We start from the raw sequence: 24,658 nt of genomic DNA, 5'->3' as shown, positions 1-24,658 counted from the left end.
GGAGAGACAAATTTTGCAGGCCAGTTCAATTCTGTCATGTAAAATTGATAATAAGTTGATGCCTTGAATTACCTGAGCAACACTAGGCTAAAACTTCAGTTGTATTTAATAACATTTTGAGGAAGAACTGTCCTTTGAAAAACTTACCAAGTTAGAAGAGCTACAGTGTTGCAGTTACCAATGAAATAATGGTTGCCTTTTATAGTAGTTCTTGCTGAGAAGACATCCTGGCACAGAAGTAAACTATTTGACTTGACTGCTTTTGAAGCATCTCGATATAATAATGCATTTCAGTTATATCTGATGTTTCCATTCATGTTTTCCCCGATCATTGTGAATGTGTAATTTGGCTTAATTAAACTACAGACTTTTCACAGTTGTGTACCTAATTGTACAGTTGTTGCGCAGGCCCTGATCTTTTTGTGGGGGTCTTTGGGATGATGTAATAAAACCCATAAGTAGCTACATTTCTTTAAAATGCTAACCAGAGTTATAATCAGGAACTGTCTTAAAAGAGTCTGTAAGTACTTAAAGTAGTAGATGCAAATTGGTTAACTTTTAAAATAATTTTAAAATTACTTCTTAGTGCATGCTTCAGCCTTGTAAAAGTCTCCTTTTAGCTTATAGCAGTCTGCTTTTTTTGACACTCAAGACATGAAGTACAGCTGAATAGTACATCTGTTTATGCTTTAAACACAGGTTTATGTTAGGTTCTCAAAGCTAGAGTGTAAAAAGTGTCAAGCCAGTGTGTCATGCTTATGTCTTTGGTAGAAGGCATGGTAGTTTAAAATAAACTTCCACCTCTTGCCTGAACTTACTCAGTTCTGTTTAAAAAACAAACAAAATCCCTGTCTGTTAGGAAATGATGGATGTTTTTCTGTCATTAACAAGGAAAAGATTTGGAAAAGGAAATACTAATCCATGTAAAGCAATATATGACAGTGGATTTAGTTATATTACTAGCATTTAAAAAAAAAAGGTGAATGTGTTTAAGTATGCCATATCCTTTTATCTCTGATTTAGGAAGTTGAAAACAGTGCTGACCTCAAGTGCAGGTATCTATTATTTTTGCATTTTATGTACTAATACTGTTCTTCCTTTTTGCCAGCTACTGAAAGTACCAGAAACTAATATACCATCTTTATGGCTCTCTTGTGTAGCATTCCAGTAAATTAAATCCAAAATATTTGCCAAATAATTCGTATTCTCAGTGAATCAACACACTTCAGTGATTTTTCACAAGAATGTGACAAATTACTCTATCATCTGCTTATATATTCAAGGTGTTTTGAGAGGCTTACCTGCAAGAAAGGTTTTGATTTTGATTTTTATCACATTCCTATTATATTGCTGGAAAGTTTTTAATTTGGCAGTATTTTTTTTTTTTAATATGGAGGTTTGGTTTTCTAGGAAACAGTTGTTTCTTGTTTTATGTACAGCTTTGAAACTTAAAACAATTTTCAGCATGATACCTTCTCAGAACATTTTGAGTTTTCAGGAGGCTCCATTTCAAAATAAATGGATGCTTAGAATGAGAAGAAACAAAACCCGTGTATGAATGATACATATGGTGTGTGAAGAGGAGGAAAAAAGCATAGTGTCTGCTCTACTATTGCTTCTACAGCTTGACTTCTTTACAAGGAAAGGATAGCACTTGTGTAATGTAGTTTGTTCTCTCATTTTTTAACAAGTGTGTGTGTGTGTGTGTGTATAAATGGTGTGCTAAGTAAAAATGAAGCAATACATATGACAGTATTAGAGGTAATATTAAAAATTAGTCAAAATGCTTATAAAAAGCAGAATTCTAGTTGCATGTGTAAGCTTAGAAGGTTGCAACTTAGTATTGAATTTTATATAGATTTGTTCTTGTACTGAAGCATAAATCTGACATGTTGCAGCTGCTGTCAAAATTACATACTTTTTACTATTTTCAGCTTTTTATTTAAAATTTGATGAATTTACATGCCATGTAAAGAAGATTTTGAGATGTTATTTCTTCATGTGTATTTGTCAAAAGAAAAAGGGTTATAAAGGCAATGTAGGTGAAGTTTTTAGTCTTAGCATGTCTTGTGGGGGATTGCAGGGTGGAAAGAAAAAATGTTAAGAAGTGACAAAGCATATGGGGGGGAGAAAATGGTATGTGGTAGAAGAAAGATAGTAGGTGCTGCTTCTAACATTTTATTTTGACTGGAATCTAGTGTTTATTTTTCCAGGTAAAACAACAAGAGCATTTGTCTCCTTGATACGTTCATGTTGGTGGCTTTGAGGTCTAATAAATGTTTCTTCTCATAAATAGTATATTTTGACTTGGATTCAGCTTTTTAAATTAATTAACAGAGTTTAAGCTTAAAGAAAATCTCACTGTTTAAAATCACACTTCAATATTGGATATGGAACTTTTGAGAGGTATGAAAAACTTTAGTACTGTTACGCTAATAGTGTTGAACAATTTTATTTGAAAGAATTACAAAAAAAAAAAACAAGACTGTATTTTTAAGTGCATACTGTGTTTCACCATCCATTTAGAAATTTGTGTCCTCTAGTGGCTATTTAAACAATACTTTATATGTTTGGTCATGCTTAATGATTTTCCTTGCTATACTATTATGACAGCTAGCTACGGTGGCTGATGTGTTCTATGTCTGAGTAATAATTCAAGGCCTGAGGAAAAAGTTGCAATCCGGATCTGAGATACAGTTTCAGTCTTTTGTTAGGGAGCAAGGTTGTAGCATGTTGGAAATGCTTAAAAATTTAAGAGCTGGATCTCAGGATCAGAGGGAAAGTGTCTTGGGTTATCACTTGGAGTTCATCAAAACAACAGCTTTTGGTCAGCAGTGCTGCCTTGAACAGTTGCCTCTTGCTCCATAAAACCATCTGTGGATTTTAAAACAAAACAATAACTAAAAAAACTACAGACAAGTCTACTCTGGTTCATTTGACTAACACATGTGGAGATTAACAATACTCCATAACTCTAATCACTCCATTAATTACACTGAAATGCTTATCCATTGATACTTAAGCTGCAGTTTAACATCTGGCAGCAATACCACTTATTCTAGCTTAAATATGTACTAGCTGTTAGCCTCTGTGCATATAAGTTGTTCCCACCCTGACTTGCCATTCATGCTCTGCCAGAATAAATTTTTAAATAGATGTGCATTCAGGTTAGAGGAGTAGCCTGAAAGTGTTAGACAAATTCCTTGATCCTGTTCATCGTGCAGTTGCCCAAACAGGTGCACCAGCACATTTGTGTGTCTTTAATACCTGACCCTAAAAGGGTGCTTGTATCTGTCCAACAACCAGAAGAACGAGATGGGAGAAATCTTCTATCAAGTATCAGTCTTGTATTTTTATATACAGTAATGGTTTATTTTTATCTTCTAATGTGTCTTTGGTTGGATATGCGTGTATGGAGTTGTTTGTCTTTGCCTCTGCAACCTTTCCTCCAAAGGCTTTTGTGCATCTACAGACACAGACTTAGTGCATGGTTGGAAAACTGGACGTTTTTACCTAATTGGTAGACATTAATCACTGGTGCAAATATGTTTGTCAGATTTTTATCTAACATCTTTTGTCTCCTCTTGCTTAGAGTCTTAGTTTTAAAATGGAAATTCTCACCCTTTCAGAATTCTTTCCAGCATACAAAAAGGCTCACAAGATTTTTGAGGGGCTTATTTGCTAAAGCTTGTGCTTATGTTATTGCTCAGTCTAATTAAAGACAACTTTTGCAAAGTGTTGTCACAAGAGGGAGCCCTCACTCTATTTACAAAACATTTCTCTGGCATGCCAGTTAATGCATGAAAGCAAAATTCCTATTTGTGTACTGAAAAGTAAATGTGGGAGATTGTTTAAAAATTTTGTCTTTTAAAAACTTCATAACAGATCAGTAATGTACGTAAAGTGCTCAGTGAGTCAGGATAGTTCATTTGCTGCAGACATCTGACATTTTTTTTTCCTTTTTTTTTTCTCCAAACAATTTTCACAAATCTGTTGTTTTTCCCTCCATTTGTTAATATTGACAAACAGGCTTAGGATTTATTCAAGTTAGTACTTAATAGATAAAAATTATCAATGCTAACATATTTTTTGTCTAACTTGCAAAATTCTGGTGACTTGAAAGTTCGGAGAAAACAGATGGAAGGATAACTTAATTGGAAGCCAAGTAGGAAAGAGTAAACAAGAAGGAGAAAAGGAAAAATGAGGATAGTACTGTGGATGGAGCTATCTTGGCCCCACAGCAAAGTGATGTAGATGAGCTTTGTTTATATGAATGATGATTGTTTCAGAATTTATTACATGCTTTCAGTCACCAGTGCTGTATTTTAGTAGTTTTTTTTTTTTTTTTTTTTCCCTCGTAGATTGACCCTTCTGCTTCCAGGGAGGAGCAGATTCTTTTGCTGCTTCCTTAGCGCACAAAATAAGCCTTGCATGCTCACATCAGAGTTTTTGTGTCTTAAACTATATCTCCAACAATAGCAACTTTACATAAAGAGAAGAGGAGAACTTTATAATTTAACAGTCTGTTACCTTAAATCAATACTGACAGTTGTGGGCATACTTTGTTTTTATTGCATTGTTTTTAAGCCTTTTTAGAGCTTAAGCATAATTTTCTCATGGTGATGCTGTTTTGTGAACTCTTCTTATTGCTTGCATCTGCTCTGCTCTTTCAGAAACAGTTCTTAAATCTGAAAAGGACGTTGAATAAGCAATGCAGACTTTCTTCAGAGGAGATACTACTTTTATAATCAATTTTAGTAGCACAATGTGCAAGAAAAACTTAAATGAGCAGGACTTGCATTGTGGATCTTCAGTGACTTTATGATATAGAACCTCTGTCACTGTTAAAATCAGAGCTCTTTTGAGATAAAACTGGTCTATGAGCTGTCTCACATCTTTTTTTTTTTTTTTTCGTCTTTTGCAGTAGAGCTGTATAAAACCAAGTTATTTGGCCCTATGTAAAACCTGGGAATTTTATCAGCAATACTCAAATTAATAGGAAGGCCACTGGAAGGAAAGACAGGCCCTTACAGGGACATGAAGGAACAAGGAACTCGCTAGGTAACAAAGTAACAATGGGAGCTTTCATTGTCCATATGGCTTAATTTTGGGCTCCTTTCAGAGCCTTTAATTTTTGTCCTCCTGGTTCATGCAGCATTTACATCTTGCTTATCAGTGTATTCATTTGTTTTCTGACACTAATATAATTTTCAGTTTTTACTTGCAGATCATCTAAGTTCTAGGTGCTTCTGATGTGCTTTAATAAAAGGGAAGCATCAGATCTAGTTACTTGACTTTTATTTGTTTGTTTTTTGCTTTGCTTTTAGCCACACTTGCTGCTATATGCAAAACAGAGAGAGGGACTCATTTGATGTATGCACGGCTGTGAGTGTTTAGAATATGCCGAATGTTTGGGTTAAAAAGCTACTTTGGAATGGATGCCTGTACGCTGTCCAGGGCTGAAAAGGGTTAAATCCAGTACTTAAGTATGTCATTAAAAGACAAACTGTAAAATCTGTTGGTCACTCTTTTACTGGAAATTGCAAATAGAAAGTTTAGGTTTGAAATTAGATCTCTTATAAAGCATTGATTAATATAATTTTTACGTTCTTACATGACTGTGCATTGATCTTGTGCAAGTTGCATAGTGATGTGGCACGAATACCAAATGTTGATGACAAGAAGAATCTATGTACTCTTTCCTTTCATGGGAACAGAATAGTTAAGATGATTGATATGAGAACAAAATAATTAAGATGACATTTTAGATGAACATTACTTGAAGCAGTTCATATCTTCTGGAATTTGTTTTTCCAGGCTCTCTGTGAATCTTTAAATCCTTGGTTCCTACTTGATGGATGTTTTGCAACCAAGACAGAGACTTAAAGGGTGTACGCCTCACAGAGATGCTCTCTCATTCTTCACTGTATAGACTCAATTTCCAGTCTTTGGATATGTGTCTGAAATGCTTTCTGTTCATGGGTGTAGAGTGATTTTTTTTGTTGTTGTTGTTGTCACTAGTCTTTTTGCAAAGCTGTTTGCAGTGAATCCACATAATGACCAGAATTTGCATACTTGCTGTTGCTTTCCCCATGTAAAACTAGTATCCTGTACAAAGAAAGTTATTTGTCTTCAAGACTATTCTTTTCTAGGATTTCTTTTTCTTTTATGAAGGGAACTTCATATTTTTCCCATTTGGAATTTTTTTCTATGAAGTTGAAAGAAACATGATAATACTCTTCAGAAAGGCTAGCCTCTTCAGTTATCTATCCTCAATTGCAAGGAAAAACCTCTGCATGAAGGAAAAAGGAAGAATTTGCCAAACAACCCCACCTGTTCTTTTTTGTTCTTATTATAGTCAAACACAGTTTCACCAGTTTTAGCCTTAAAATTGGAAGTTCTTACCAGTTCATTTTTTTTTTTATCGTGGCCCAAATCTTAGTTGATCCAAAAATCTGATAGAAGCTTTGTAGCAAGAGAACAAGGTCAGTTATCAAGCTGAAGCAGTGTATTCTAGTTTTTCTTCATCTTTTAGTTATGCTTTTACAGGTTTATAGAAAATAGGCTATTAAAATGTTTGTCTCATAGCTATAATTACTTCTTGAGATAAGATTAGGAAAAGATTCCTACTTCTACCTGTGGCTTTCCATTAAAACTCACATGATGATCTTGTTGCTGGTCACTGGATCCTTTTGAAGTTTGGAATGGTCAGGATGTGAGACTTCATTGTTGTCTCCTTTTATGTGCAAGGGTCTATCTGTAATTTTCTGTAAGAGCTTCACTTTATAATTGTTTTTCAACTTCTATAAATGTGTCTCTCACAAATCCGTGTTACAGCTTTTTTTGCTCTTTCAAAAATCTAGTTCCCGTTTTTTTGAAAAATTAAAGTTGCTCATTGTACCAGAAAATGTCTTATTTGCACAGATTTTTAAATTTTGGTTTAGCAATGTTCACGTGAATGTGTGCATATTTTTTCAAAGGTACATGTTTTTTCTAATGTAAGGTGCTCAGTGCAGACTTCAACATATAGGAGAATATTCTTAAAGAGTAGTAGAGCATACTACAATGAGTCTCTGGTTCTATTGGTCAATGTTTTGCACTAAAAAATAAAAATAAAATATATTTCCATTTTTTTTTATTATTTTAATTTTTCTCATCTAAAAAAGACAGTAAGTGCAACATATCTGAAGATAAATTTGGCTGTAGTATAGTCTAGTTGGATTAGAGTTGAGCTCTGGATTTTCAATCATATCTTGAGAAACTAGACCATTTAAGAACACCCTTTGGCATCAAGTGCATGCGTATTTTGTATTCTAATAAGGCTTTATGCCACTCTTGCCTTCTAGGAGGTCTTTTGAACTACTTTAGTCTTTTGTGTATGCTTTGTTGTTTGAATGAACTGCTTGAAAAAAAATGATTGCTTTAATCAAAAAGCTGGAATCAAAAAAACCCTTAAAATACCAAATTGTTCTGATGACTGGTTTTTTGATAATCATTTTTATAATTGTCTGGACAGTAGTAACAGAAGTGAGCATTGTAGAGAGATGTCAATGTTACAAATGTAGGCTTTTAAGCAAGAAACAAAGTGCCGTGAGGCTTGAAAATAGCCTATCCTTTGCTCTTTGCTGGATTTCATTTTAGTCCAGATGTTTCCAAACAATTTTCATTACATCAGATTACCTTTTAAAAATCTAAACTGAAAAGATCTTTTGAATGTGTAGTAGAGGGTTTCCTTTTCACAGTATCAGAAAAGAGCTTGTCCCCATATTGAACAAAATGTAAGCTTCTCTGGTGTGGAAAGTAGCTGGGGGGCAGTACTTGTGTGTCTTGTACACATTCAAAACATTAGAAGCTAGCCATTGTAAAGGTGAAATAACAGTGAGTACAGAATTACAGGCTTATTGTTAGTTCTCTATACTTTCCTGGCAAAACAGATGAATATCTGAAAAGTCTGTTTTGTAAGCACCTTCACAGTGGCTATTGAATAGACTCAGAATTACAGGGTGAGGGACAGGCTATCTATGTATACCAGATGTAGAATTGTAATTATAATGTCTAAGGTGTTTGTGGATAATGTCTAAGGTGTAATGTTTTGAGGCAATGTAAAGATACATCCTTAGAATATCTTCCAGAGTGTTTTTTTTACTCTATTGAGAATATTCTGCTTTAAAAAACCAAAACCTTAAGTTCCTTTTTAAAACCATTTCCATTGAAAGCTACCTTTTGATAGTTGCAGGGGATGGGGCTGATGAACCAGATTTCTTCGCTATCGTTAGATTTTCTGTAAATCATCATTATCTGTGCTAGCTATTCTATCTCAAATGAGCAAAATAAACTTCTGAATATGGTAACTTTTGTTAGCTGTTTTGTACCTTTAGATTTTGAATGTCTAGAGAAATTGTAATAAAAATCAGGAGATAGTAAAACCTGTTGAGAGAAATACTCCATGGGAAAGTATGTGTCGAAGCGGGGAGGAGATAGAGAGGCACTGCCATTATTATGAGGACTGTGAAGGCATAAATGAAGTGTGTAATAACTTTATTCTGTGTTTTGCTCTTGCTCTTTCATCTGAGAAGCTAAATTTGTTTATATTACTTGTACTTCATTGCACTTTGCTATTAGTAGCTGGGCATTCTTTAAAGTGAGTATGCAAAGGTGATACTGAGCTTGCACCTTGAAAACAGGTGCCTGTATCTCTATCTCCTTTGGCCAATATAATCTTATTTACTGGATATTTTTCTCAAGATATCACATAAGTTCAGAATTTAGCACTGAGAATCTACCAGCAAGTATTCTGTATATTTGTTGAAGTCCACAATTTGTTTACTGTTATCTTTAGTTAATTCTTCTCTTTCCCCTCTATTAGACTTTTTTTTTGTAATGCTTAGAAAATACTTTTTACAAATGCAGTAACTAAGTTGTCTCATGAAGCTTTTAGTTGAGATTATAATTTTCAAAAATGGTCCCAAAATTGTAGTTAAATATCTGATTACTTTTGAATGCTTCCACAGGGTAGTTCTTAATAGATACTTTGAAAATCAAAGGCATAATAAATATTATTTGCAAGAATTCTGTTTAGGCAGGTAGAAGCTTTGAATGAACCTGTAAACTATTTTTCCACCCTTGGGTCAGTCAGATGAAGATAGGACTACTTTGGTGTTTCTCATGTTACAGCCCTGCTGTTGTCCTTTCCAGAGCACTGTAGTTCCCTATAGTAAGCCATAAGTATTCAAGAAACAGAGTTTGGCATTTCTTTGCATGACTCGGCCATTGCCTGGGAAATGGCTGTGATGCTTCGGTTCACATTAGGATTTCTTTTCAGTGAATGTACAGTTAGTCTGTTGAGAGCCTGCTGAAAACCAAGACAAAGGTTTCCTCCCTTAGTAATGAAAATGATCAAGGTTAGCTTTCCAGTGCTGTGGAAGTCTGAACTATGCTTTTAAAAACATTAAAAGGAGAGGCAAGAATAAATACACACTTTTATATCTCATAAATTACTGGATTTTTTTATTTAGAATGTTGAAAAGCTTTAAGAACAAAGCAGTTGTGAAGGATGATACACCTGAGAGATCATTCCAGGGTTGGATTGGCAGATGTGAATGAGCCTTCAAGGAAAAAAAAAAAGAAAAAAAGAACAAAAACGAATTAACCTCTGCCTTGTAAGCTGTCTTCCTTTTTCCCTTTGAAGTGTCAGTTTATGATTTTGATAAATGTCAGAAGCATTCTTCTCAAGTAAGGTTCTTCTCCATATAATCCAGTGGTTGTCCCCCCCCCCCCCAAAGATTACTTCATCCTTCCTCTGATTTCTAATCAGACAAGTGCTCAAGAAATGGGATGGATTTGACAACTAATTGTGTTTCTTATGAATTAGTTTTATGAAGGAACTAAAGGAGGGAAATGGGACAGTTTATTCTTTATTGCAGTTTGGGAAATTCATTAACTTAATAGGAACTAAATGTTCTCTCTCACCCCCACCCCCCCCACCCCATTTCTTTGCTTCTACACTTTACGTTTGTTCATATGTATAACATTTTGCATAATAACAATTGACTATTAGTCTGTTTTACAGATACAATGACAGATGTGTACACAAGTTAGTGGGCTGTACCTTGATGTCTCTGTTTAGGTACCCAGTACACCAGTAGTTGTGGTACAGTGCATTTCAGTAGGCATCACCTACTCCCTGTCCCAAAGAAAAGGGTATGCAATAATGATTGTCTGATAACTTTCTAGGAAGTATGACTTAAAGCAAAGTTATTTTTTTGGTCAGGTATATTAGCTTAATATATTAGTTTTCAAAGCTACCTGGTAAGAATTTGTTCAGGTGGGTGTTTTGTCTTTTTCCAGCTGATTAAAATGACATCTTCAGAAATGTTTAAAAGTATTCTCTAATGTTTAAAAGTACTTAAGAGACAAGGGTTAGGGTAAGCTTTGGGGAAGAAAGGGAGTAAAGGTTGGCAATTGGAGGTTGTTTTACTTTCCGGTAAAAGATTTAAATTAAAAAAAAAAAAGTCAGTCTTATACTGACATTGAGAAATTTTAGTCATGGATCAGGAGTTCAGCCTGTTTAAGCATCACAAAGTCCTTGCACAAAACACACAGACCTTGTATATGAGAGAGAGCAAGTAAATAAATATGGACTGATCTGGAAATAAGAGTAAGATGACAGCATTAATTAGTGTAGTAGGGAGCAGACACAGGTTACGATTGCTTAATTATGTAGAAATTTTTGTATTATAAGCATTGTCTCAAAGGAAAACCTTAGCAGAGGGGAATAGTGAAGGAGATGCTTCAGGATACTGTGAGGTTCTTAGGTAGAGTACTCGTGAATCTTCCTAAGGAAACTTTTCTCTTTGTGAAAGCATTAGCAGTATCCCATTGTTCACTTATTTTTCTTCTTCTTTTGTTTGAATTGCTGACTTGAGCGAGGTTCAGTAATGATGATAGGTCTAGGTAGGCTATGTACACCCTTTTTTGTTACGCTTCTATTTTCAATCGAGTTTTTCAACTCGGAAGTATACATTGTGGAGATCATGTTATCTTGTAAAATTACATGAAGATTATTTTAATTTGAGACAAGCTGTAGGTACTAAAGAAAGAAAACATTATTTTTATTCCAGAAAGCAGAGGAGTAAAATTACTGTGTATAGAGTAGATATAAATTACTTAGTTTGTCTAATTTATTAGTTAGAAGGTCATTGCCACTGCCTACCATTGATATCTTCCATTAAAATTAGGAAAACTGTTACTGGAAAGGCAATTCAGTATAGTAACTGGTGATTAAAAGAGCACTTTCAAAGAGGAACCGAATCAAGGTCATTCTGAGAAAACAAAAGAGCATTTTCTTGTTCTCAGCATTATGTCCACTTGGAAGGAAGGAAGGAGTCAGATGGCCAAAATGCATTACAGTTAGCCTGCTGCAACTTGTATTTCTTTTGGGGGATGTTGGGGGGTGGGAACACTCCAGTTTTCTCCTCATCTTTCAGAATGAGGTTCAGTCTGTCATTGTCCGACCATAGTAAGTTAATATGGGGAAATAAAAGCAAACAGGTAGAAAACTTTAAGCTTTGCTGTCTAAGCATGCTCTTGGCCTGCTGGCTTGATTATTCTTCCTTCTCACGTGATAGAGCTGTGCAAAATTCTGTTTTGTATGTTTAGTTTGTTTGGTCTGATGAGCTGTCAGATTTAGATTTAAGTGCTCTACCATCCCTATTGCCCTGTACTACCTCAGCTCCTTCTCATTGGGACTGTCAGGCATACTCGTCCATTACAGTTTGGAGGACTGGTTTATAGTGACAGGAAGCTGTTATTTATTGCAGTATTTAGTCAGGCCTCTTCACTGCAGTGTAAATGTTCATTTTGCTAAACAGTAAAGAAGGTTTGGCCAGGAGCTCTTACCTCTGCTCCAAATCACTGATCAATTTGCATCTTATGAATTGGAGCCCTAAGTCATGTTCATTTAATCAACTACTCCAGTATAAACATTGATGAAACCACCAAGTGATTTCTTTGGCAAAAGGCAGTTCATATTTTGTAGCTCTGATTCTGTACACTCTTCCCTGAGGAATAACCTCTGCTTTTAATCTCATTCTTAGGTAGTTCTTTTGCTTGAATGGAGGCTTATGAATAAAATCAGTAATATATTTTTATGGTTTTATTTCAAATACTGAAAGAAGCTGCAGAGAGCATGTGTGTATATAATAAGGCAAGGACAAACTGATCAATTATAAACAAACTCTGCTATAGTACTTAAACAATGTATTTCCCTTTATCAAAAACTGTTGACAACCTTTTCATATTTTAAGAGTTCCTTAAGTTACAAAACAAGAAATGTTACATTTTAAAAATTGAAATAGAATCCTTTCTCTTAATGTCTTAAGATTTTATGGTTTTGTACACAGTTAAAAGCACATTACTGAATCAATAAAGATGTTCCTGTACTAGGAGATCTACTTCAAAGATGCTTATCATAATAGCTTCATACTAACTAGAACATTATTGTTCTGTGAGAAGCGTTGTGCCTTGACCCATGGCAAGGGTGCCTGGTTCCGTTTCACCTACCACCCACCCTGCATCACATCTGGTAATGCCTGACCTTCTAGGGGGCAGGTTCAATTAATTAATGCAGTGGGAAACTGTTTGTTTTAGTTTTGGGTTTTTTTTAAGGGAAAAAAAAAACAAATTTAGTATCCTGTGGAGTTAGGAAGCTGAAAGATCTCACAGGAGGGTCAAATGAAGATAGGAACTGATGAAATGGGGTGGATAGGTGTGTTTGAGGATGTAGAAAGACACCAGCTCTTTCAGCAGTAATGAATATGTAGATTGGTTCAGACCTACTTTGTAAGGTGACTCTAAATATACTAGACTTTACATCAGTACAAGTCATGGCTTTCTGAAGAGGATTACCTGGTCACGAAACTGAGTAAGCTTCAGAAGGAATTCTTTGTGCTGTTGTAATGTTCTCCCAGGTCAGCATTTCCACAGTGGGACGTCTGCCAGATGCAGCCGCGGTGTCAGCACTCTTTGTCCTGGAATCCTTTTACCTTCTACCACTGACTGTGCTTTTTAGATGTTTTCAAAGTCCTCAAAGAATTTTGCAGATAAGAACAGGCTTAGTGTTGCATTGAGCGTAGCTGAGAATATACAGTGATAGTAGTTGGCCTGCAAAGCTAAAACTTTGCTGGTGGGCTGTTTTGGTGGCCCAGAGAGGATGAGGGCCAAGCAGTCAGTTTTGGAGGTGTTGCTCTTCACAGAAACCTGACAGGAATGTTACCTGTATAGAAAGAGTCTATAGGAATGTTACCTGTATAGAAAGAGTCTATAGGAATGTTACCTGTATAGAAAGAGTCTATAAATTGGAGCTATATGCATGTGCTAGTGACTTGGGTTACTTGATTTTTCCAGAATCAGGAAAGGACAGACATATGTTTGTGCCTTACTGCTGCTGTTCGATAATAATTTATAGCCTCAAGGTATAACTGGGAAGCACAGACTGAGTAGCTCTCAAAGAAGCTGAGCCTCTGCTGGGCCTGGTAGTGAGGGGTAAACTGGAAAAGAATATAGAAGAAGCTGTACTTAAAAAGACAGGCAAAAGACACTGATATTTTGGGCCTGTTTTAGTAGATGTCTGGAAGGGATGGATACTTTCTGACTTGATTAAGGGAAGAAATACTGGGGATGAGAGAATTGTACAAAAAGGCAAAATAAGCATTGGTGGAAAAAGTCAAAAAAAGACTCTCTGCAGCTGAGAAACAATGTTCTTAACTTGTGCACTACGTACAGCAGCTACTCTGTGAAGTTAAAATATTTCTTGGAAGAAATAAACCATGTTTATGCTTGAAAACTATCAATATGCTTCCCTGTAGTACTTCAGGGACTTTTCCCTAAACAGGAGCACATTGAAACTGAGATGCTTAGGCTACTTTGTAATTTGATTGGAGAAGGGTGCAGAGTTTGGAGTTCCTTAGCAAGATCTGTGAGTTTAGCGCTTACAATGATTACCTCTTAAGTGGTGTCCTTTAGGTTGAAGCAGTAGGAATGAAGTGATAAAATTATCCTATGAAATGCAGGAAGGTTTTCGTGGGACTCAACCCTGTTTACTTGTAAACTTATTCTTGCATGCAATTAAAGAACAATCCATCTGAAGTCCTGTGAGAACATCTCTGGACATTAACAGCTCCAGATTTTGAGGTTTTCATTAGAGGAGGACCTACTGTAAAAACTATGGGTGGTGGTAATGTAGACAGGAGAAAATACTCTTGTATGACATTAGGAGGAGAAGGAGAGGGAAACATAGAATTTTAGAATTTAAGATGTGCCTTTTGTTTAATTATGTATTCTGCATCGGACCTGAGCTGTGCAGTTGCTGGCCCTGCTTCTGTTTTGGGAGGAGATTGTCTCATACTATTATTACATTGTTTTCAAATGAGCATAAAGAAAAGGTTGAAGTCTTGACAGCTATGACAAAGTCCAGTGCCATAATGTGTCATCAGATAAGTGATACTGTATGGTCTGTGGCAGTCAGCAAAGCATGGCAGCCACTATTTATATGTCAGCTTTAAAAGACAGGAAGTGTTACTCGAAGGGGAAAGAATATCAGAAGTTGAAAGCCTGGTAGACATCTGGGGTTAAATGTCAGCTTTTGAATAGATTTAACTTACATATTCATTTTATTTTGTGTACTGAGATCTGAAATTCCAGTCTTTAAATGCTCATCTTGTTATTTAATAGCACTTAAAACATTGTGCCTAAGAAGAACAAGGCAAAGTTTCCTGCTAAAGCAGATGATGTAAATGGTTATGTGACAGTTTTCAGTATCTGATTAATACTGAATAAAAATGTAAGTGTACCTGCAGCGAACAACTATTGAAGAGAGATAAGTATCTTATTCATTCTTTAACACTAAAAACAAACAAAAACTATTTTTAGTAATAAGGTATATATTACTTGGATTCCTCTTCTATTAAATGAAATTATTTTCAGATTACCTAGGCTTCATCTGAAGCTTTTAAATTAAAACCATGCTTGTATTTCTTCATGAGCAGCATGTATAATAGAGGGAAAGTAACTAGGGTTACTGTTGTAAATATTGAGATTATTTTCTCCAGCCAAGCTGTTTGTCCTTTGAGCTTTGTTGTGTGGGTGTTTTTTTGTTTTTTAAGCATCCTGAGCACCCTTATTCCTTTAATATCCTTTGGAACAGGATGGAATGAGACAGAGACATTTCTATAGTCGCTTTAATGATCCTGTAGAGAATTTGTTAGCTTTCAAACAGTATTTTCAACTTGTCATTTATGGGGAACAGTATGCTGTGCAAATGAAGCATTTTATTTTCCTCTTCTCAAAAAACTGCCAGAATCTTCTATTACAATCTGAAGTCTATGTGAAAGTTTCCATAGAAAAATGAATTATAAATCTTCGATTGTATGACAAAAAATACCACTTTTCTGTGATTTCAGTCTCAAATTTTGCAAAGATTGAAGTTAGCACCCTTAGGGCATTTCATCCGGTCTGTCTCTTATTGGTTTTGTGTAAAATCAGTAGCATGTCCAATTATTTTTCCAACAGTTTTATTTCAAAGTTAGTATTTTTTGGTTTTAAAGCCCAGCTTCAGATTTTGGATGGTTTTAATGCAAAAATTGGTAAAAGGTAGTCCTCTCAAGTATAGATTCACAGGATGTAGGGGAAAGAAGGAAGCAGAGGACTGAACTCTAATCTTTGTCTTCCATTCCCCTGCTGTTTTGCAAATTGCATATTCTCAGGAAAGCAATCCGGTTGCTCTCTACTTCTTACCTTAAATGTACTAGGCAGATCTAAGTAAGTCATGCGTGGTGCATGGCTCCCTAGATGAAGAAAAACTGCACTGCTGCATGGGAAGATGGAGAAGGTACTTTTCTCTCCTTGATTGTACTGCGGCCCATTCATGTGGCCGACTGTGGGACTTCTGAGGATGTGGCATGCTTTTGTATTGCTTGCATATTGCAACTGCACTTTATGTTGCTTTTCTCTCCACTACCTCCCATGCATAGTTATATTGTAGCTTTTCTTAGAAGAATGCTGCCCACCAAAAGGAGCCTTTGTATCTTTTGAAAGCGTGTTAAAATGTTCTTGATGAGCAGAAGTGGTATCAGAAGGGAAAGAAAACTAAAATTTCAAAGAAGGAAGGAAACTAGTTGTGCAAAAGTAACCTGTCATTACAAGCAGCCACTGTGCCAAAGACTCTTGTGCTGAACAGTGTATCTCGCATCTACAAAAAAAGACTCTAGAGGGAGGGATACTGGCATATACAGGTCAGTCTGGCCATCTGTTGCTGGTGAGGCAATAGTATTTATTAAACACTAAGGTTAATGAGCACGTAGATAAACACAGTCTGGGAAAGACCACAACTTCTGTAGAGAAAAGCCCTGCTTTTCTACCCTACTGCAGTTCTTGTGAAGGTGTTTGTAAATATGTGGAGAAAGGAGAACCAGTGGATATTGCACGTGTGTGTGTATTTTTTTTTTATTTCTTTCTTTTTCTTAAACCCACCCCACACCTCCCAAAAAAGAAAGCTTTGTCCAGGTTCCACAGCAATAACTAGTACAGAAAATTAGTGACTATGGAATTAGAAGAAATTTGTAACATTCTTTTTATGGATTGAAAGCTGGTTAAAGCATGGGAGAGCAAGGGGTTGTGTTTTAATGGTGATTGTTCAAGCTGGAGAAGAGCCAGTAGTGGTGGCCTTCAGGAATAACTTCTGGGATGAGATTTATTCAATATTTTTTTAATGATGTGGAGAAAATAACGAGGAGAGAAATCACCAAGTTTGCTGCTAACATGGAGGACCTTCAGGTACTGAAATCCCACATTGATGAAAGGGCTGTTTGGAGTTCTTTGCCAAACGTGAACAGGAGGGCAAAAATATGGTAGATGAGCTCCAAATGAAGGGCGTGGTATTTGAATCTTCAGAGGAAGATTTAGATTCAATTCAGATTCTGGACTCGCCACTGGCAGCTCACTGAAGAACATGATCTCTGTGTGCTTTGGCAGCCCGATATGCCAACAGCGTACCAGGAAATAGGGCAGAGGGCCTTGATGTGACTTAGTCTTGAGTGTGAAAAACCATGCGAGGCTTCACTGCATCCATGTTTTGAGTGCTGGGTCAGTCCTGGTCTCTAAACCTCAGGAAGAACATTAGAGCACGTAGAGAGAAGGGCACCTGAAATAGTGATGGAGATGGGTCAGCTGTCTTAAGAGAAGAGGCTGAAAAGGCTGCAACTTCAGCACGTGGGTGCTTGAGGACGCAGGCAGGGATGCACCCTTTGATGTCTGTAACCCAGTAGCTGTGGGGCCAGGGGAACATGCAAGGAGGGGGCCGCGCTGGCGTGCCACTCTTAAATAGCAACAGTTTCCCGTTGCTGAGGTCCATTGATCTGACCCAAAAATGCCTTTTGTAAATCCTTAACAGGAGCATGTCACAGGTACTTCTCTCAGACTATAACCTGAATGTGGAACTAAAATATATAATTCCAGTACTTCTGTGATTATGTAGCGATTCATTTCATTTGAGAATCCAGTTTATTATTTTGAATAAGTGATTGCTTGTGACTCCAAGGTTTCTTTATATAGTGTGTTTGATACTCTCAACAGTAACTTCTGTGAGAGTTGTTGCTCTATTTGAATTTTGTTTATTGTGAGGTAAAATGCAATGAGATACTGTGATGAAAAGTCAAGCTAGAGATGTGCATTAAGCTAACAGGACCTAAGATTTTTTGGATTTTTTGCTCATGCTTCATTTGGACAGGACTTTTTTTTTTTTTTTTTTTTTTTTGGACAAACTTCTATGATTGTTATTTCTGGAGTAAAAGCTTTTTATTTTTAATTCTTTATTTAAACAGATTCTTGAAGATGCAGAGGCTCAGCATTTGTTCCAGTCCATTCTTCCTGATATGGTGAAGTTGGCACTTTGTCTCCCTAGTATCTGCACACAGGTAAATGAATACAGCTAGCTGAGTGCTCTCTGCAGGCTAATTTTTAGCAAAGTTTGACTAATGGCTAGGGTCAAAATACCAGGGCCACATTATCTTTCTTAATAAAAGTTACAGTTTTTAAAGTTATAGTATTTTTGTTGAATGTAGTTGAGGGTTAGGGAGTAGAATGGAGAATACACCTCCACAGTGATAAAATGGAATGTTGGGGGCAGGACCCCGAAAACCCTCTCTCTCATATCTTTGACCTGCACTTCAGTTACACCTTACTTTCTGTGTGGTAGAGTTGCTTCTTATTTTTGTTTAGTGAAAGCAGCATAGAACTGTTCAGGTTGAAATCAGTTTTAGCAATTGAAATATTTCAGTCATCTTAAAACATCTGACTTGCTTTTAGATCTTTTTTTAATCATGGAAGTACTATTTGCATAAAGCCTTCCTTTACTCAGGAGCGTACTTGACTCTTGTCAGAGCCTCACAGTGCTTTTGCACATACAGTCCTTAACTAATTCTCTGCTGTTATTGTGGGAATCAGTCCTGTAGATGCTGAAACTGATAAAAGGTTTATTGTTGTGAATAATTATACTGAAGTGAATAAAACTGCTCAAATAAGTGAAGATGTAGTGTGTGATTAGAGCAGGGTTGAGACTAATTTGTAAGCTGCTTTGTCACGGTTTTGTAAATCAGTTTTCTTGGACTGGAGCAGAAAAATCTCACCTTACTTTATTATGCTGGAGGGGTATCTACAGTAGATACACAATTTCAAACAGTGTGAATATTTAAGCTTTTTCTTTTTTCTTGTTACTTGATGGAAACTTTTGAGAGTGTTATGAAGTTTTTGACTATAATAAAGTCAAGCACAAAACTTCCAGTTCATTAAATAATGTCTATTATGAAGATGATGTAGTGCCAAGCCATATAAATGGTTAAGAATTTTTCATAAGCTAAATAAATGTGAAGCTAAATTTGATGTTTCAGTGTAAACACACCATTCAAAATACCCTATTTTGTAGCCTTGTAAAATTTATTAATTAAAGAGTCTTTGTCTAGAGTAAAATAAACTCCCAAAATTAAAACCAGTATGACGCTGACATGAAGCTGTGTTTCTTAGTCATTCTAATTATAAAAGAGCTACTAACTGTACCTTTCTGCAGAGATTGGTCTATTTTTTCAGGGATGATGGAAGATTCAAAGCAAGTTACAGGATGATGATTATTAAAGTGAATTCCACCTTTCTTGTGCGCTCTAAAGAGCAAAGTATGGCCATTGTAGCTGAAAGTATTCCTTAACTGTTCTTAACTATATGGCTACTGAAAGAGGGTTTTTTGTTGTTGTTTTTAGTTCAGTTTTTAAGATTGCCCAGGATTGCAATATCCAATCTATTTTTTTTCTCCCCACTTCCCCTGCTTTTGTTTGACGAGTTGTATTTTCCTGGCCTTATTATTATTGATTAGAAATCTGCAGTTTCTCAAGCAAGCTTTTCCCAATCATCTTGAATAAACCGTTCTTGACTTTAATGGTGCTGCTGATTTAAGGGTCCACCAATAGCCTAAATTACTCTTGCTCTAATTTAACAAATGTAATTTTGTGCTCCTGTTTTTTCTTTCTTTTAAAATTGGTAAGCTAATTATTTTTCTTTTTCTTTCCCTCCCTTCCTCCTTCCCTTGCTTCTCCTGCCCCCTCCCTCTCACCCCCGCCTATTGTTCCCTCTTGGTAGCCAGTACCTCTGCTGAAACAAAAGATGAATCACTCCATCACGATGTCACAGGAACAAATTGCTAGTTTTCTGGCCAATGCATTTTTCTGCACTTTTCCACGTCGCAATGCGAAGATGAAGTCAGAGTATTCTAGTTATCCAGATATTAACTTCAACAGGTATGGCACTCTGGAGTAAATGGAGCTGATAACCTTTGAAAGGAAATAATGTTATCATTTAGGGGAGAAGCCTCTTTCTTCTTTCATGTTTTTAGAAGTTTGTTGTCACTAATTTCAACAGATTGCTTTGCGTCTTTTCTTTATACCTTTAAGAGACAGGACAGCCACATAGCTGTGTTATCGCTCAGAAATAAGAAAGGATTTTATGGAAAAAAGATATGCTTAATATTCCTTTTTTTTTCCCATTTCATCCATTTCATGCCTCCCCCTCCCTCTTTGCACTGGCATAATTAGGCTGATATAGTTCCCTACCTCCTTGTTGCCACTCGTCTAAGAACAGCATATTTCAGTTGTGCCTTGAGTGTTCTGTATGTACCTACGTTAAAGCTCAGCATTGCCCCAACCTTACTTCTGTCTTCTTTGTGCCAGCAGCTGTGATCTGCACGTTAGGTCAGATCAGCAAGACTTGCCTCTTTAGTAACTATGCAATCTCTCATCAATTCAAGGCATTTGTGGAATTACATGTTAAAGTAAACCTGTCCTTTTTGTCCCAAGTTAGCCAAAAAAGGTTTTAAGACCACAGCAAGAATTTCATTAATGGTATTCTGATTTCTGAACAAACTCTTATTCTTTTCTTCTCAGTATTAGTTTAGACACAGATTAGATTTGGAAATTATTTAAATTTGCTCACTTCAGTTTTAAATGGGGGAGGAAGCTCCCCTGCTGATTAAGGTTGTTCTCCCACACTTGTAGATTTAAAATAAAAATAGAGTTCTTGTTCTTCTGGACTTTTCCATTCAAGTCTCTTCTTCAGTTTTTCTTATTTTCCCGCTGTTAATGTATGCAGCAGATGTGCTCTGAACAATGAAATTAATTATGAAAGTACTGTATTACTCGTGAACCAACACAGTTGATACTTGAATCATAAGAGCTATGCTAGGCTGGAACTTTCCAGAATAAATTAGTCAGTATGGTGATGCACTTGAAATAGTTTGGGCACTTGCTGTCGTTAAGGGCTAGCACTGCATGTTTCAGGAAAGAGAAAAGGGACCAGAACATTATTCTGAGAAAAGGTTTGCTGACTTGATCTTGATTCCAGAAGTGTGGGGTAGACATTCATGCCCCGCACATTTCAGCATATTTTTCCACTGTAAGTTCATAAAAACAAATAAAATGAAGAGTAGAAAGACATTAATCAAAAAAGATTTATGTTCAGAGTAGTGTAAGATGACTAAGGCTGTGGTGAGAGTCCTATTTGATTATACCAACTAAGCACTTAGAGCTGAATATTTTCTTAAAGAACTTACGAGGTAACACTTTTTTCTGCAACTTAATAGCCTGATTTATAGTAAGCTTATTAAGTACAGAATAAAATGTTGAAAGAAAATTTTAATCACTGGAGTAGGTTTGTATCCTCTAAAAATTGCACAACAACATAAAGTCAAAGCAACACAGTGTAATATTAATAGTTAACGCTTTGAAATACTTTTAAAAATTCTTGACAGGTTATAAGGTAAATAGTTTACTGCCATAGTGTCAAACTACAACCAGTGTAAAGTACTAAGTATTCAGGTTTTTCTGTCTTATTCTGGTCAGTCTTCCTCTTGTTTCTGACTTGGTTTCTTAGCTCCTGTAGCATAGTTGCTATAGACCAAAATAAATTGCAACAATGTTCTTTAAAAGGGATAATACAGCGGAAGCTGTTCAGGCCCTCCTTGTGCGTTATGTTGAGGTAACTCTTGGCACGTAAGGTAGAATGTCACCCTTGCTTGTTCAAGTGCAAGAATGTTGTTGTCAAACTACAGAAAAGACAGGAAGCCGATATCCTCTGGTTCCTGAGGCTTAAAAGCAGCTGTTCCTCAGTGTTTGCTAATTTGTGTGTGTTCTGTATACAAGTGTAGTCTCCTTTTGTAATACTTTTTTTGTTCAATCATTTGTTGGACCAAATATTATATTTTTGTTCTTTGTGTCAAGCTAATGAGCAGATTAGTGAACAATAAAAAATGAAAAATAGAGCTGTGACTCACAGTGAATAAAATGGAGTGAATGTGTCAAAAGGGACTGATAGAATAAAAGCAAAATGATCTTGATGTGAGTGAGTGGAGAAAACTACAAGATTTTACACCATTTTCTGTCATGCTACTTCGTGTAAGCTGACTTAGTTTAAATCTAAAATGAGAGGGAAGGGGCAGGAAGGATTGACAGAAGAGAAAGAAATGGGATACTGTCCACCTGTCTTTTTTTCACCTTGAAAAATTAGCTCTTTGGTAGCAAGAAAAAATCATAAAATACCGTGTTTTCAGATATTGTCTCAGATATCTCTCAGATTTGTAAAGAGGATGAAGTTTGGCCCATTGCAGTGTGTATTTTCAGCTTTTACAAAAAGCCTTTCACAAAGCTGGATGTGTTCAGAAGAGAGTAGGCAATGACTGAAACTATACTTTTGTGATTTTTCTTTTTCTTTTTATTTTTTAATCTACAACAGTATTTTAATTTAAAGACTTAGGAGGCTGTTGCTCTAATCTGTTTAGAGATAGGCATAAGGATTGTGCCACATAGCAACCCTTTCTCCCCACAATATTATAGTTTTCGTTTTCTTCTAGGCTTAGTTCTTTTCTCAGTGTAATTCATCTGTTGTATGACTGTGGGTGAATTATTCTGTTCCTTTGGATACAACAAAATCATGTGCCGTAGTTCCACAATGAAGCAGAATTACTGAGTGCATGCTAGCATTTTGAGAACATTTTTTTTGTTGCTTTTTTTAGCAAATATGGTATTCTTAAATTTCACTGTGCATGCCCTTTCTGAGTTCCTATCAAAGGCTTCCCCTGTCCCCTGCCAGTTCTTGAGATTAGAAAAAATAAAATTTTTGTCCCTCGTTGCTTACACAATTGTGTTTTGAATTTAGTTTTTCTTGGGTCTTTTCAATTTTATACAGCAACTGTTGATGAAGTCACGTTATACAAATTTAAATATTTGCATGTTAAGTAGTTTACATTTTTGAATGTTGTTATAAAGGCTGTCAGGTTGCCTCTTCCCTGACGTTCTTCCTGCTTGTAGGTTTTATGCAGTATTAAATAGCATATTGTGGGGGTTTTTTTTCCCCTTCATCCTCACCCAGTACCAATCTTTTTAACAAAACAACAAATGCTTAGTACAAGAATTTACCTTTTTTTCTCTTAAGCATTTTGCAGTGCCCCGGTGCTTGGCCCTGCCAGTGCAGCGAACGCGGCACGTTGCTTCATTGCTGGTGCACGCGCTAAGGACTGCGGCTGATGGGGAGGAAGGTCATTTCGTGCGTTAGTGTCACGTAGGTCGTCGGTGCTTTGCCTCTCTGCTGTCTGATGGTCTCACTAGCTGAATGGGGGGAAATGAGTGTTTCTCTTTTGACACTGAAGCGCTCTAGTTTATTATCTAGTTTGTTGTGACACTGGGCGTCTATTTTGATTGCTCATCATGCTGCAGAGTGAAAGTAGCTTGTATTGTAAAACGCTTGCTAATTTAGTTAAATTCCTCTCCTTTGAACTTGGCAAGGATGGGCTTCTTATGGTTCTTAAAAGTCGTTAATAACATAATTCATTAAAAATGTAGTTGATATAGTGGAATTTATACTTTAACTTTGAAAGCTTGAATGTTTATGAATTCTAGTTGATAGAACATCATCTGTTCAGTGATCAAACATTAAATCATACAAAATATCCTAAAGCATTGTTTCTGTTCAAAACATCGAATTAAATAAACAATAATGTGCTCAATTTTTTTCTAAAATGTTTTTATAATATTTAAAATGGAAATTGATAGGAATGCCTTATGCAAAAATATCCCATCACAAAAGAAAGACATTGTTAAATTTGCAGTTTTGTTACTATAACTGATAAACTTTCCACAGAAGTTGCATTCTGATTAAATATAAAGTATGAATTGCACTGACTTTTCCAAGCTCATCTGTAGAGGTGATCTCTGCAGGATGGACTTGGAAGAGTCAGCACAGTTCACACAGTTCAGTTGTGAGTAGTTAATTTTGGTGTTGCTTCTAATTAATCTTTTTCATGAATAGTTTGCTTAATGTTATACTTCTCTCAAAAATGAAATGGTTGTTGTCCCGCTTCTTTTGAAATACATTAATATTATCATTGAACTGTTATGTTGCATTTATTTTTGAGTAGATAGTGAAAGGGATAGAGTCTGCTGTCACACAAGACTTTGTTCTGTGGGGTTTTTTTCTCCCCGCTATTGACTTGCCTCTTAATGTGATAGGATTTAGGAATTTAGGAAACTACCAAGTTTGATATATATATAAAAGCAAAGTTGCAATCTAGAATCAATCTTCTGGATAACTGAGAAAGAAACAGGTTTGTAAAACACTCCTCATCTTGCTTTTGCTGTGCCTTTGATCTGCTGTTGATCCATTCTTCAGAAGAATGTTAACAGAAGTTACAAGAACTCCTTTCCTGTTCTGCTTTCAAAAAATAAGCTAGTTAAACTGGAAATAATATGCATCTCTAGTAACTCCCATCAGAGGAATTCAGGTCACATTCATAGTTAAAGATGGTATGTCTAATAATGTACACCTAGTAGATCTTTTGGCACAGAGTGAGGTACTCTGGTCACAACATGGAACTGCCAATACTCCACTAGGACTGAATTTCTTTAGTCTTGTCAAACAAGCTTTTAAAGTAATTTCAAGTGATTGAAAATCAGAAAAAAAATACACTAGTTAAGATATATATGTATTTTATAGAATGTGTAATATATGAAAGGAAATGGGCAAACTGTATAGTACATTTATACAGGAGAATTTAAATCTAATTTAACAGTAA

At 35.9% G+C, this 24,658-nt stretch overlaps 1 protein-coding gene across 6 annotated transcripts in view; it reads left to right on the top strand.

The window, feature by feature from the left end:
- Nucleotides 1-24,658, top strand: part of PARG (poly(ADP-ribose) glycohydrolase) — a 78,438-nt gene that overhangs the window by 18,492 nt on the left and 35,288 nt on the right. For all 6 annotated transcript variants that reach the window (XM_062579740.1, XM_062579743.1, XM_062579739.1 and 3 more), the window contains 2 exons: nucleotides 17,877-17,969; nucleotides 19,681-19,838. In XM_062579740.1, coding sequence (XP_062435724.1) covers nucleotides 17,877-17,969; nucleotides 19,681-19,838 — 251 coding nt within the window. The remainder of the gene's footprint in view (nucleotides 1-17,876; nucleotides 17,970-19,680; nucleotides 19,839-24,658) is intronic.

This window comes from Rhea pennata, chromosome 7 (assembly GCF_028389875.1).
Source record: "Rhea pennata isolate bPtePen1 chromosome 7, bPtePen1.pri, whole genome shotgun sequence".
Taxonomy (NCBI): Eukaryota; Metazoa; Chordata; class Aves; order Rheiformes; family Rheidae; genus Rhea; species Rhea pennata.
This window is presented reverse-complemented; position numbering and strand designations above follow the sequence as displayed.